The sequence below is a fragment of the Bos grunniens genome, chromosome X, assembly GCF_055505025.1.
Source record: "Bos grunniens cultivar Pamir isolate PY7600 chromosome X, Bosgru_T2T1.0, whole genome shotgun sequence".
NCBI lineage: Eukaryota > Metazoa > Chordata > Mammalia > Artiodactyla > Bovidae > Bos > Bos grunniens.
The window spans coordinates 70236963-70251558 of record NC_141194.1 but is presented as its reverse complement, the minus strand read 5'-3'; the positions used below and the strand labels follow the sequence as shown (position 1 = coordinate 70251558).

Here is a 14596-nt window from a genome sequence, read left to right as displayed (position 1 = left end):
ACCCAGAATTTCTTGTACAGAGGGGTGGTGACTCTCAATACATTCAAGTCATTTTAATAAGTATATGAGTAGAAGGGGGATTCTGTAGCATAAGTTGGATTTTTTTTAAGTGCTATTACATTCACAAAAACAGATCCCTCTGTCTCTGGCAGCAGAAATATTTATAAACCCTTTACCACTACTACCTGAGTCACCAACTTCCACAACATGAATTTCATACACTGAGGTTCTGTATTATTGTCACCAAATGGAGAACTGACTGTTAAGAAACAGCATGTGTAAATCTGTTGATGATTTCTAACTCAGTCCCTTTGAGATTATTTTCTCCTCACTAGATCTGGGTTAGCATCTGGCTAGATTTTCTATCCTCCACCCACATTTCTACCTCCCTGAACACATAGCTACACACACACACCCCTGCTTTTCTCCCTATGATTTCACAGATGGTAGCTGAAAAGAAACAAGTTTTGTGCTGGTCTTGATTCCCTGGCCTGGGAGATTAAAAGATCTGGATTATTTCTGAGATTTTCTATGAACTTTCTACATTCCTGGGTGTTTCCTCATGTCTTACCTGCAAAACGGGATTTAAGGAGGTAGGTGTCCTGTATTTCTGATTTAGGATTGCTCTGGGATAGGAAATTAAATTTTTTTTAAATGTCAAGTAATGGAAAAATGTATTGAAAGAATGAACCAAGTAACTCCAAACATGCTCTGAGTGTTCTTTAAAGGGGATGTATCATTGTAAAGTTACAGAACAGTCCTGGAACTGTGCTTTCAGGTTCTGGGTGGGTGCAGAGAGGAGGAAGCTTGAAATGATGCCAAGTTACAGTTCCTGGTGCTGTGGGAGGCCAGGTCCACTTTTAAGAAACTATAATCAGGGTCAGGTGCTATTGTGGCCTGGAGAGAGACAAAAAGACAGGACACAGCATGCTTCCTTCCAGTCTTGCTCTTATCTGACGGAGCAGAGAGATATGTGGGAGCACACGTGAAGTTCAGGTAAGGAGTTCTGAGTCTCAGGCCATCGGCTCCACCCCATTTATTTTCTACCACTGGCAACTCCCACTTCCATTCCAGCATTTGGACCCCCTCCTTGTCCTTGCTCGGCCCTTCCCTAAGCCCACCCATGATCTCCCACCCAGCTTGAGACTGTGTCTCAAGTATACCCAGACCTGGGCTCCTAGCAATGTAAAAGCAGAATAGGAGAAAGAAGGTGCTGCTAGGGCTAGTGCTATCTTCTCCTCCTCCAAACTGCAGCCCAGAAATCTGATTCCAGCAGTGCCTTATCGCACAGTCCGAAGATTCACCATGGTGAAAACTGCTTTCAACACACCCACAGCAGTCCAAAAATAGGAGGCGCAGCAAGACGTGGAGGCCCTTACAAGCCGCACGGTCCAAGCTCAGATCTAGACCTGCAAGGTAGCAATCCCTACTCTTCCCCTGACTACCTGCTACTGTCAGGAAGGCAGGGTGGGAGTGGTTTGTGGAGAAGGAAGAAGAAAGGTAGAAAAGGAAAAAAAAAAAAAAAACTACTCTGCAGTTCCTGTGTTCCCTGGCCGTGCTCCCTGTGCTCTACGTTGGCTTTGCCCAGTCTCCCCTGCGGGGAGCCGGTGAGGCATTCTGCTCATGACAAAGGTCATGAGGAAGGAGGCTCGGCATACGCAAAGGCGGGATCGAGCCTCAGGAGTCCCCCCGGATATTCTCGAGCATTTTCCCCAAAAAAACCAGAGTCTGCCTACTTTATTGCTTTGTGCTCTCACCTCTGACTTTACTGGGGGCTGTCCCCTACCACCATCTCGCTCTCTCTCTGTCAAAGAGTTAACTTACAGCTCCAATTAATAAAGTTCCTGGGCAATTAGGAGTGTTTAAATCCAAACCCCTCAGATGGCTCTCTAACTCGCCTGACAAGTTTACCCGGACTCCTGCACCTATGCATACGATTGTTTACAGTCTCCTAGCCTCCAGAGGCACGGGAAGCTTAAGATATTCAAATAGCTTAGAGCCTCTCAGAGAGTTAAAAACTGTCAGAATAAACTAGTAAAGGATTTCATTGATGAGTCAATGTTGTTGCCAAGTTTTCACATCCCCTAAATTGTATCCTTGAATATGTATTAATTAATAGTTGGTATATAGTAAAAAATAAGTAGTGGCCTTGGTGTTAGTAACTTTAGACCCTTAAGGTAATAAATTCTTTCCTTTGTTGTAAACCCATTACACATCCGCCCTATAGGAATGCAATTTTATCTTTGGAAGATGGTGCCAAACCTTAAAATAATTACTCTTAGAGAAAATAAGTCTTTGTTGATAAGTCCTTGTCAAGAGTCATAAAATGTTAGTAGGCCTTCTGGCCAGAAGATGATGTAAATCACCTAAACCATTTGTATACGATAAATTTGCAGGAAAGAAACCTTGGTTTTTGATAAGAATCAAAGACTGCTGACTTTGCATCCCCTATTATCCTCTATGTGTAACTTAGGGTATAAAAGCCCCTGTTAAAAATAAAGCTATGGGCCTTGTTCACCAGCGCTTGGTCTCCCCATGTCATTCTTCCCTTTAACTTCCAGCTGAGTCTCCATCTGGAGCACGGAACCCACCACGCTTACTAATTATGCCTGGGCTTCTAAGACCCACTCGAGAAGGTGTCTAGGGTGAGGCACCTTCCGCTATTCGAGAGGGCGCCTGCGGCCTACGTAAGTGGTGCAAACTTCTTGTCTTGAAGTTTTATTGGTCTCCCGCGTAAACCAAGCTACTCAGCCTCTTTTCTCCACTGAATTTTCCTACTGAGCTATCCTCATTCTATTGTTCTCTATATCTCTAATTAGCATATAAATAGTCGCCTAGGCCGTCTCTCCTTCGAATACCCTGGATCAGCTGGGGCTGGTCCCCAGCACTCCCCCATTGTGTCTATCTGCAGCATCTTCCACTTGTGGTGCCCGCAAGTCCCCTAGCATCTCAGCGCTTTGCGCGGGGTTCCCAGATTACGTTGTACATCGCCAAGGAATGTTGGAAGGAGTTTTAGGAGAAGTCCTAGAACCAGATGTCACCTTCTCCAGGGGGACAGGTGGGTGGCTAGGGATCAACGAGGAGGGCAAGTCACCCAGTTAACTCCAAGGGCACACATTTTCCACAGGGGGTGGAGTGGATATGCAGAATGAGCAAGGACACAAGATTTAACTCTTCTTCCTTTTTGACGTGTATGAAGTTCTAGGAATTTAAATCTTTCTAGGATGGCTGAGTGCCTGTGGAAGTAGGAAGGGGGCAGCTTTGATTGGCTGTGGTAAAGATTGGGGAAAGTGTCTGTCTGTCTTCCCCCTCCCCCCTCCAATTGGTGTATATTTTTAGTTTCTCCTTGGCCATAGGTGGCCATAAGTGGCCTTAAGCTTTTGCAGCCACCTTCTCCTTTGGTAAAGCGACTGTTATAACTGAAGTTGGTCTTAATTACAATTTGAGCCTGCATACTGTGCCCTCTTACTGCAAAAGCCTTGTGTTTTCATAGTGGCATTTCCTGAAGGAAATATTCTTCTTCTGTAGAAGAAATTTTGAGGGTTTTTGTTTTTCTCTCTATGTCTTTTTTCTTTTCTAGTACAGATCAGATCAGATCAGTCGCTCAGTCGTGTCTGACTCTTTGCAACACGCCAGGCCTCTCTGTCCATCACCAACTCCCGGAGTTCATTCAGACTCACATCCATCGAGTCAGTGATGCCATCCAGCCATTTCATCCTCTGTCATCCCCTTCTCATCCTGCCCCCAATCCCTCCCGGCAGAAGAGTCTTTTCCAATGAGTCAACTCTTCCCACGAGATGGCCAAAGTACAGGAATTTCAGCTTTAGCATCACCCCAATCCCAGGGCTGATATCCTTCAGAATGGACTGGTTGGATCTCCTTGCAGTCCTAGGGACTCTCAAGAGTCTTCTCCAACACCACAGTTCAAAAGCATCAATTCTTCGGTGCTCAGCCTTCTTCACAGTCCAACTCTCACATCCATACATGACCACAGGAAAAACCATAACCTTGACTAGATGAACCTTTGTTGGCAAAGTAATGTCTCTGCTTTTGAATATGCTATCTAGGTTGGTCATAACTTTTCTTTCAAGGAGTAAGCATCTTTTAATTTCATGGTTGCAGTCACCATCTGTAGTGATTCTGGAGCCCAGAAAAATAAAGTCTGACACTGTTTCCACTGTTTCTCCATCTATTTCCCATGAACTGGTGGGACCGGACGCCATGATCTTCATTTTCTGAAAGTTGAGCTTTAAGCCAACTTTTTCGCTCTCCAATTTCACTTTCATCAAGAGGCTTTTGAGTTCCTCTTCACTTTCTGCCATAAGGGTGGTGTCATCTGCATATCTGAGGTTATTGATATTTCTCCCAGCAATCTTGATTCTAGTTTGTGTTTCTTCCAGTCCAGCATTTCTCATGATGTACTCTGCATATAAGTTAAATAAACAGAGTGACAATATGCAGCCTTGACGAACTCCTTTTCATATTTGGAACCAGTCTGTTGTTCCATGTCCAGTTCTAACTGTTGCTTCCTGACCAGCATACAAATTTCTCAAGAGGCAGATCAGGTGGTCTGGTATTCCCATGTGTTTCAGAATTTTCCACAGTTTATTGTGATCCACACAGTCAACGGCTTTGGCATAGTCAATAAAGCAGAAATAGATGTTTTTCTGGAACTCTGTTGCTTTTTCCATGATCCAGCGGATGTTGGCAATTTGATCTCTGGTTCCTCTGCCTTTTCTAAAACCAGCTTGAACATCAGGAAGTTCACGGTTCACATATTGCTAAAGCCTGGCTTGGGGAATTTTGAGCATTACTTAACCAGCGTATGAGATGAGTGCAATTGCACAACAGTTTGAGCATTCTTTGGCATTGCCTTTCTTTGGGATTGGAATGAAAACTGACCTTTTCCAGTCCTGTGGCCACTGCTGAGTTTTCCAAATTTGCTGGCATATTGAGTGCAGCACTTTCACAGCATCATCTTTCAGGATTTGGAATAGCTCAACTGGAATTCCATCACCTCCACCAGCTTTGTTCGTAGTGATGCTTTCTAAGGCCCACTTGACTTCACATTCCAGGATCTCTGGCTCTCGGCCAGTGATCACACCATCGTGATTATCTGGGTCGTGAAGATATTTTTTGTACAGTTCTTCTGTGTATTCTTTCCACCGCTTCTTAATATCTTCTTCTTCTGTTAGGTCCATACCATTTCTGTCCTTTATCGAGCTCATCTTTGCATGAAATGTTCCTTTGGTATCTCTGATTTTCTTGAAGAGATCCCTTGTCTTTCCCATTCTGTTGTTTTCCTCTACTTCTTTGCATTGATCACTGAAGAAGGCTTTCTTATCTCTTCTTGCTATTCTTTGGAACTCTGCATTCAGATGTTTATATCTTTCCTTTTCTACTTTGCTTTTCACTTCTCTTCTTTTTACAGCTATTTGTAAGGCCTCCCCAGACAGCCATTTTGCTTTTTTGCATTTCTTTCCATGGGGATGGCTTGATCCCTGTCTCCTGTACAATGTCACGAACCACATTCCATAGTTCATCAGGCACTCTATCTATCAGATCTAGGCCCTTAAATCTATTTCTCACTTCCACTGTATAATCATAAGGGATTTGATTTAGGTCATACCTGAATGGTCTAGTGGTTTTCCCTACTTTATTCAGTTTAAGTCTGAATTTGGCAATAAGGAGTTCATGGTCTGAGCCACAGTCAGCTCCTGGTCTTCTTTTTGTTGACTGTATAGAGCTTTTCCATCTGTGCCTGCAAAGAATATAATCAATCTGATTTCAGTGTTGACCATCTGGTGATGTCCATGTATAACGTCTTCTCTTGTGTTGTTGGAAGAGGGTGTTTGTTATGACCAGTGCATTTTCTTGGCAAAGCTCTATTAGTCTTTGCCCTGCTTCATTCTGTATTCCAAGGCCAAATTTGCCTGTTACTCCAGGTGTTTCTTGACTTCCTACTTTTGTATTCCAGTCCCCTATAATGAAAAGGACATCTTTTTTGGGTGTTAGTTCTAAAAGGTCTTGTAGGTCTTCATAGAACCATTCAACTTCAGCTTCTTCAGCGTTACTGGTTGGGGCATAGACTTGTATTACTGTGATATTGAATGGTTTGCCTTGGAAACAAATAAAGATCATTCTGTCGTTTTTGAGATTGCATCCAAGTACTGCATTTCGGACTCTTTTGTTGACCATGATGGCCACTCCACTTCTTCTGAGGGATTCCTGCCTGCAGTAGTAGATATAATGGTCATCTGAGTTAAATTCACCCATTCCAGTCCATTTCAGTTTGCTGATTCCTAGAATGTCGACATTCACTCTTGCCATCTCTTGTTTGACCACTTCTAATTTGCCTTGATTCATAGACCACATTCCTATGCAATATTGCTCTTTACAGCATAGGACCTTGCTTCTATCACCAGTCACATCCACAGCTGGGTATTCTTTTTGCTTTGGCTCCATCCCTTCCTTCTTTCTGGAGTTATTTCTCCACTGATCTCCAGTAGCATATTGGGCACCTACTGACCTGGGGAGTTTCTCTTTCAGTATCCTATCATTTTGCCTTTTCATACTGTTCATGGTGTTCTCAAGGAAATAATACTGAAGTGGTTTGCCGTTCCCTTCTCCAGTGGACCAGATTCTGTCAAATCTCTCCACCATGACCCGCCCGTCTTGAGTTGCCCCACGGGCATGGCTTAGTTTCATTGAGTTAGACAAGTTTGTGGTCCTAGTGTGATGAGATTGACTAGTTTTCTGTGAGTATGGTTTCAGTGTGTTTGCCCTCTGATACCCTCTTGCAACACCTACCATCTTACTTGGGTTTCTCTTACCTTGGGCGTTTGGGTATCTCTTCACGGCTGCTCCAGCAAAGTGCAGCCATTGCTTCTTACTTTGGACGAGGGGTATCTCCTCACCACCGCCCTTCCTGACCTTCAATGTGGGATAGCTCCTCTAGGCCCTCCTGCGCCCGGGCAGCCACTGCTCCTTGGACGTGGGGTTGGTCCTCCCAGACACTGCCCCTGGCCTCAGGCATGGGGGCATGGTGTTGCTCCTCCTGGCTGCCGCCCCTGACCTCAGATTTGGGGTGGCTCCTCTCGGCCGTGCTATGGCATCGCAGCTACCTGTGCTATGGCACACCGGTCGCAGCCGCCTGCGCTACGGCGCGCCCGTCAGTACTTCCTTTTTGAGCAGTAGCCCCTCTGCTCACCCTCTCCCATAGAAAGATCTGAAACAGGTCTGACCTTGTAATCTAATCTTCTAGTATTGCCAGTAACTGGGGGAGTTTCTCCCCTGAAAATGATAGCCATTGTCTATTTATTCCATTTTCTATTTCCTTTAAGCATCTAGCATGTTTTCAGTGTTTGTAAACTATTCGTTATTCCCCCTGGTAAAATTTCAATGTTAAAACGTACAGTGATATATATTTTTATTGTTCTATAAAATCTGTGCAGTATTGGAGCTTACAGACCTGCCCCAATTTGCTTGTTCTCTCTATAAAGTCTTTTGCATTTATAGTGGAGATTTCAAAAGACCTTTAAAAAAAAATGAGAATCCATGTAGTAAAACTGATTATGCACACAATTTGAAATGCTAATGAGCCTTTGCAGAATTTTTATCAGGGAAACTTTCAATAATTAACCCAGCAATCAAACTAGCTGTTGTTTATTGCACATTTCAGAACTCAAAACCACCCACCTTGTATTGTTGAGGATTTTTTTGTAAATAATAGAAGGTCAAATATGTAACTGTCCTACTTACTTTGTAAGGAGAAAAATGGCCAGATTTTTTGGGGAGGTCTAATTGGATGCCAGCAGCTAAATATTGTCACAAAATAATCTTTTTTCCCCCTCATCACCACAAACTTCATGATTTATTGAATTCAGTTAATATGCAAGCAATACGTCTACTAAGCCTGTGGTGTTATGTAGAATAAACAAAATTTAGCATGCACACTGTGATTATATTTCTTTATTAAGTGATGAAATTCCCACAGGATCCTGATTTGGCCACTGTAAAACACTGATTCACTGATTCAATAATATTTGACACATTGTATTGTGAGGTACTGATAAGTTCATAGGAAATTGAACATGACAGAATAGTATGTCAGAGGTTGTGTACAATGACTTTAAAAAAATGTTCAGAGGGAAATGAACTGTGGTGACGACTCCCACCACACCAAAGTCTTGCAAATTTAAATGAAAACAAAATCCTGATTCCTAGTCAATTCTTCCATCCATGGGTAATAAGATTGTTTCCATATTTTACTTACTATGGTGGGAAAGTTTATGAAATGGGCACTATAGTACTTAAATCTTGCTTAGTAATAAAATTCCTGAAATATTGAAGGGAGAAATAAAATTGAAGTGCAGATTTCTCTTCTCAGATCTCAGTGAAAAGAAAAAAATAAATTCCTTTGGGAATTTCAAAGTAAGTCATTTTTCTGACTTGTGAATATGTCACTTCATTTTTCTGGACCTCAATTTAATCATCTAAAATATAATTTCTAAGCCTGTAGCTCTAGGTTACAGGTATTCACAATCATAATTGATAATATTTGTAGTATTTATCTAAGGCTATTTTTTAATAAAAATAATCTAAATTTCTGAAAATTTTTATAACATAGAAAGCCTTCAAGGCTTATAAAGTATTAATAGAGGGCTTGAAAATAAATAAATGTAGCTAAGAAAATGTGAATACTAAATTTCTTTTAATTTTAAATATAAATAATTTTTAAACAGTTTATGAAATGATTGCCTCTCCTTAGAATCCGTACATTTGTTTTCACCAAATTAATTAAAGTTTAATTAGCATTAAGTAGTTATGAAAAAGAGCTAATGGCCTGAAAGACTAAAACAATTCTATTTACATACCAATTTGAATGATTATCAGACTTTATTCATTCTACCCTTCACTAATATTGCTGCTTAGGACATTGTGACTTTGAAGAATTGAACTGAAGGGCCCCTTGGTCCACTGCCCTGAGAAGAGTACAAAGTTAATTGGTTGCTTGTTTGCTTTGGATTCTTTTGTTCCAGTTACTAAACAAATTATGCATGCATGCTAAGTTGCTTCAGTCCTGTCAACTTTTTGGAACCCCTTGGACTGTAGTCCTCCAAGCTCCTCTGTCCATGGGATTCTCTAGGCAAGAATACTGGAGTGGGTTGCCAGGCCCTCCTCTAGGGATCTCTTCCCAGCCCAGAGATCGAACCTCATCCATCGGCAGGAGAGTTCTTTACCACTAGCTCTATCTGGGAAGCCCAAACAAATGATAGATTTAACAAAATTTTATAGTCACTTTTACACACACAGCTTTGTTCCTAAGTATCAATGTACTTTAAATCTAGTGTTTTGCCCAGAACATAAAAAAATGTTATTTTATTAAAAGCAATAATCAGCCATATAATATTGGATGACATTAGGAAGCCCAATTTCTCATTAAAATTAGTAGAAAGTTGCTGTATAAAACAGGGAGCTCAGCCTGGTGCTCTGTGACAACAAAGAGGGGTGGGATAGGATGGGAGTGGGAAGAAGGTTCGAGAGGGAAAAGACATATGTATATTTATGGCTGATTCACATTGTCATATGGCAGAAACCAAACATTGGAAAGCAAGGTAAACACATTGTAAAGCAATTATTCCCCAATTAAAAAAGAGTTATGAAATAAATTTAGTCTTCAATATTTTAATTTCTAAAATAGGGGGAAATGGTATATGCCTACTTTATAGAACTCCTTTCTTCCTATAGAAGTTAATTTTCAAAAAACAGCTTATTAAAAATCATTTAATAAACCAAAGGTTGTTAATTCACTTTTAATTTGGCAAATAAGTTGATATACAAAAAACACTAAAGAAACTACTGTATTCCAGAAAGTTAGTGATTATATCACTGTACAAGTCCAGAAAGTAATGGGTTCCATTTAATTAAAGAGGATAACATTGCATAAATGCGTGGTTATTTTCAGCTGATTTTAGAAGTATATACTTTGAAATAACTTTATATTTGAATTTGAAAATGCCAGAAAAAAAGGTTATTATAAATTGGAGATGTTCACATTTTTAAACATCAAGAAGTGTCTTGAAATGATTTTTAGGCTAGGGTGACTTAACATATATCTAAAATATCTTGGGTTTCAAAGGCAGTAAAATGTATACAAAAGCAACTATGTGTCTAAAAGCACAATTTGTTTTCTTTGTTTGTTTCTAATTTTGCTTTTGAATACATAGGAACTCTGAGTTGCCACCAAGGAAAAAGCAGGTTCCTCTGGGAGATGTATGCTTACTCTCTGAGGCCTTTCATTCATCTTGGCAGGACTTATTGTTGGTGGAGCCTGTATTTACAAGTACTTCATGCTGAAGGTAATATTAATGAAAGTTATTATCTTTTGGATTACTAATTGTTACGTATTTCAGATCAGATCAGTCACTCAGTCGTGTCCGATTCTTTGCGACCCCATGAATCGCAGCACGCCAGGCCTCCCTGTCCATCACTAATTCCCGGAGTTCACTGAGACTCACATCCATCAAGTCAGTGATACCATCCAGCCATCTCATCCTCTGTCGTTCCCTTTTCCTCCTGCCCCTAATCCCTCCCAGCATCAGAGTCTTTTCCAGTGAGTCAACTCTTTGCATGAGGTGGCCAAACTACTGGACTTTCAGCTTTAGCATCATTCCTTCCAAAGAAATCCCAGGGCTGATCTCCTTCAGAATGGACTGGTTGGATATGCTTGAAGTCCAAGGGACTCTCAAAAGTCTTCTCCAACACCACAGTTCAAAAGCATCAATTCTTCAGTGAACAGCCTTCTTCACAGTCCAACTCTCACATCCATACATGACCACAGGAAAAACCATAGCCTTGACTAGACGAACCTTTGTTGGCAAAGTGATGTCTCTGATTTGAATATGCTATCTAGGTTAGTCATAACTTTTCTTCCAAGGAGTAAGCGTCTTTTAATTTCATGGCTGCAGTCACCATCTGTAGTGATTCTGGAGCCCAGAAAAATAAAGTCTGACACTGTTTCCACTGTTTCCCCATCTATTTCTCGTGAAGTGGTGGGACCGGATGCCATGATCTTCATTTTCTGAAGCTTTAAGCCAACTTTTTCACTCTCCTCTTTCACTTTCATCAAGAGGCTTTTGAGTTCCTCTTCACTTTCTGCCGTAAGGGTGGTGTCATCTGCATATCTGAGGTTATTGATATTTCTCCTGGCAATCTTGATTCCAGCTTGTGTTTCTTCCAGTCCAGCTTTTCTCATGATGTACTCTGCATATAAGTTAAATAAACAGGGTGACAATATCCAGCCTTGACGAACTCCTTTTCCTATTTGGAACCAGTCTGTTGTTCCATGTCCAGTTCTAACTGTTGCTTCCTGACCTGCATACAAATTTCTTAAGAGGCAGGTCAGGTGGTCTGGTATTCCCATCTCTTTCAGTATTTTCCACAGTTTATTGTGGTCCACACAGTCAAAGGCTTTGACATAGTCAATAAAGCAAAAATAGATGTTTTTCTGGAACCCTGTTGCTTTTTCCATGATCCAGAGGATGTTGGCAGTTTGATCTCTGGTTCCTCTGCCGTTTCTAAAACCAGCTTGAACATCAGGAAGTTCACGGTTCACATATTGCTGAAGCCTGGCTTGGAGAATTTTGAGCATTATTTTACTAGCGTGTGAGATGAATGCAATTGTGCGGTAGTTTGAGCATTCTTTGGTATTGCCTTTCTTTGGGATTGGAATGAAAATTGACCTTTTCCAGTCCTGTGGCCACTTCTGTGTTTTCCAAATTAGCTGGCATATTGAGTGCAGCACTTTCACAGCATCATCTTTCAGGATTTGGAATAGCTCAACTGGAATTCCATCACCTCCACTAGCTTTGTTCGTAGTGATGCTTTCTAAGGCCCACTTGACTTCACATTCCAGGATCTCTGGCTCTAGGCCAGTGATCACACCATCGTGATTATCTGGGTCGTGAAGATCTTTTTTTGTACAGTTCTTCTGTGTATTCTTTCCATCCCTTCTTAATAAATTCTTCTTCTGTTAGGTCCATAACATTTCTGTCCTTTATCGAGCTCATCTTTGCATGAAATATTCCTTTGGTATCTCTGATTTTCTTGAAGAGATCCCTAGTCTTTCCCATTCTGTTGTTTTTCTCTATATCTTTGCACTGTTACGTATTTAGTGGAAACAAATAATTCTGTGATGGTCACCAGAGAAACAGTTTAGGGAAAGTTTTCAAATTACCTTTCAGTATAAAATTGATTTGTCTTCATGGTGATGACTGTAATCAACAATCCTCAGCTTGATAACTGGTACAACAAACTGATTTGAGCTTGAGAAATGGTTTAAATGTTAAGGTAGTGAGTTTTAGAAAGTTTTGATTGTCAGCTTTTGTCTTTTAGAGTACCTTATACCATGGAGAAATGTGCTTCTTTGATTCTGAGGCTCCTGCAAATTCCCTCCAAGGAGAGGAACCCTACTTTCTGCCTGTGATGGAAGAGGCTGACATTCGTGAGGATGACAACATTGCAAATCATTGATGTGCTTGTCCCCAGATTCTTTGATAGTGACCCTGCAGCAATTCATGACTTCAAAAAGGTGTGTTTCTCATTCTTACAGATATTTCTGAATTTCTTTTTTCCTTAAATTTATTGATATTAAATATGTTGATAAATGTAACTTCTTACAGCAGAGCCTTTTTCATTCTTTTGCTATTGAATATACATTAATTGATTTTGAAAGGTTGTAGATGCTTGTTCTAATGGTAGTTGAAAAATCTGCAGCATTGATACTCTCTAAATCATACCTAGATAGCATATTGAAAAACAGAGTCATTACTTTGTCAACAAAGGTCCGTCTAGTCAAGGCTATGGTTGGACTGTGAAGAAAGCTGAGAGCCGAAGAATTAATGTTTTTGAACTGTGGTGTTGGAGAAGACTCTTGAGAGTCCCTTGGACTGCAAGGAGATCCAACCAGTCCATTCTGAAGGAGATCAGCCCTGGGATTTCTTTGGAAGGAATGATGCTAAAGCTGAAAGTCCAGTACTTTGGCCACCTCATGCGAAGAGTTGACTCATTGGGAAAGACTGATGCTGGAAGGGATTGGGGGCAGGAGGAGAAGGGGATGACAGAGGATGAGATGGCTGGATGGCATCACCGACTCGATGGACATGAGTTTGAGGGAACTCCGGGAGTTGGTGATGGACAGGGAGGCCTGGCATGCTGCAGTTCATGGGGTCACAAAGAGTTGGACATGACTGAGCTACTGAACTGAACTGAAATCATACCTAACATTTTCCCCTCCCCAACAGGGCATGATTGCTTATCTGGACTTGCTGCTAGGGAACTGCTGTCTGATGCCCCTAAATACCTCCATTGTTATGCCTCCAAAGAATCTGGTTGAGCTCTTTGGCAAACTGGCAGTATGTATTTTGGATGTCAACTCTTCCAAATAATATTGCTTCCACATTTTAAAAATTAATTTGAGCCAAAACACTCCATTTCACTGAAATAATTTTCAAATAAAAAATATTTCATGAGCTTAAAACTGTTCTAAAAGCAAAGTCTATATTAAAAGTGTATCTGCTATAGGTGAGAATTTAAATAGTGGTTTTAAGAGTTTCTCATTTCAGGCTTTTAAAAAAAAATTTAGAGTGGCAAATACCTGCTTCACACTTAGGTGGTTCATGAAGATCTGGTTGCTGTAGAAGAGATTCGTGATGTTAGTAACCTTGGCATATTTATTTACCAACTTTGCAACAAACTCAAGTCCTTCCATCTTCATAGAAGGGACCTGTTGCTGGGTAGGCAATTTATTCCCTCCTTCACCCTATGTTATTGAGACAGTGAAAGAGAGTAGGGATGGAATACAGAGAAAGTAGAGAGCAAATTTAGATATATTTTTATTTACACAAAAATGAAAAAGCCCTTTTCTTTGTGCATTTCCTCACAGGTTTCAACAAACATGCCATTGATAAGTGCTGGAAGATTAGACACCCAACAAACTTATTGTTGAGACCAAGATTTGTCAAAAATAAAAGGCAACAAGAAATGAGCATATTTAGTAATAGGATCAGAGATTTACTATATGACTTCAACATTAAAGTGTATGGGATACTAAAGATATTTATTCATGCATTTACTCTATGGCTTATATTTTTTAAAGGGGGAAAAAAACCTACTAACCACTTCAAGCTTTTGCCAATTTTTAATTTAATAGGTGTTACTAGTTTTTTGAAATGATAATGAAATAATTCTTACCTTTTTCTTTTGAATTTATGGGGTTCAGATATCTGAAAGCAGCATGAGTGTGTCAGCTACAACACTGACAATGAATTCCATCCTTTGTATGTATATGTGTTTCTAAGTAAGCTCTTTAATCATATGGTAGAGTATGTTTTAAATTTAAAATATTTAAATTGTTTGACCTTTTTGTGTAAAGCATGCCAAATTGCTCAACCTTGTTAAGTTTCATTTTGTTTCTCATTTTGTGCTACTTACCTGAATTTAGAAATTATATCTTTACATTGCTGCTCAGTGTTCTGTAATAGATCTGGTTTATATGTGAAAATTTTTCCTAAAGAAGTTATTTTCCATATTGCAG

General features: G+C 40.4%; 1 protein-coding gene across 1 annotated transcript; it reads left to right on the top strand.

Annotated features, from left to right (window-relative positions):
• Window positions 1–1305: 1305 nt before the first annotated feature.
• Window positions 1306–14030, top strand: ITM2A (integral membrane protein 2A). Its single transcript, XM_086388855.1, is given in 8 exon segments — window positions 1306–1416; window positions 10230–10361; window positions 12397–12525; window positions 12527–12592; window positions 13305–13415; window positions 13646–13796; window positions 13946–13987; window positions 13990–14030. Coding segments are annotated over 8 exon segments (783 nt in total).
• The last annotated feature ends 566 nt before the right edge of the window (window positions 14031–14596 follow it).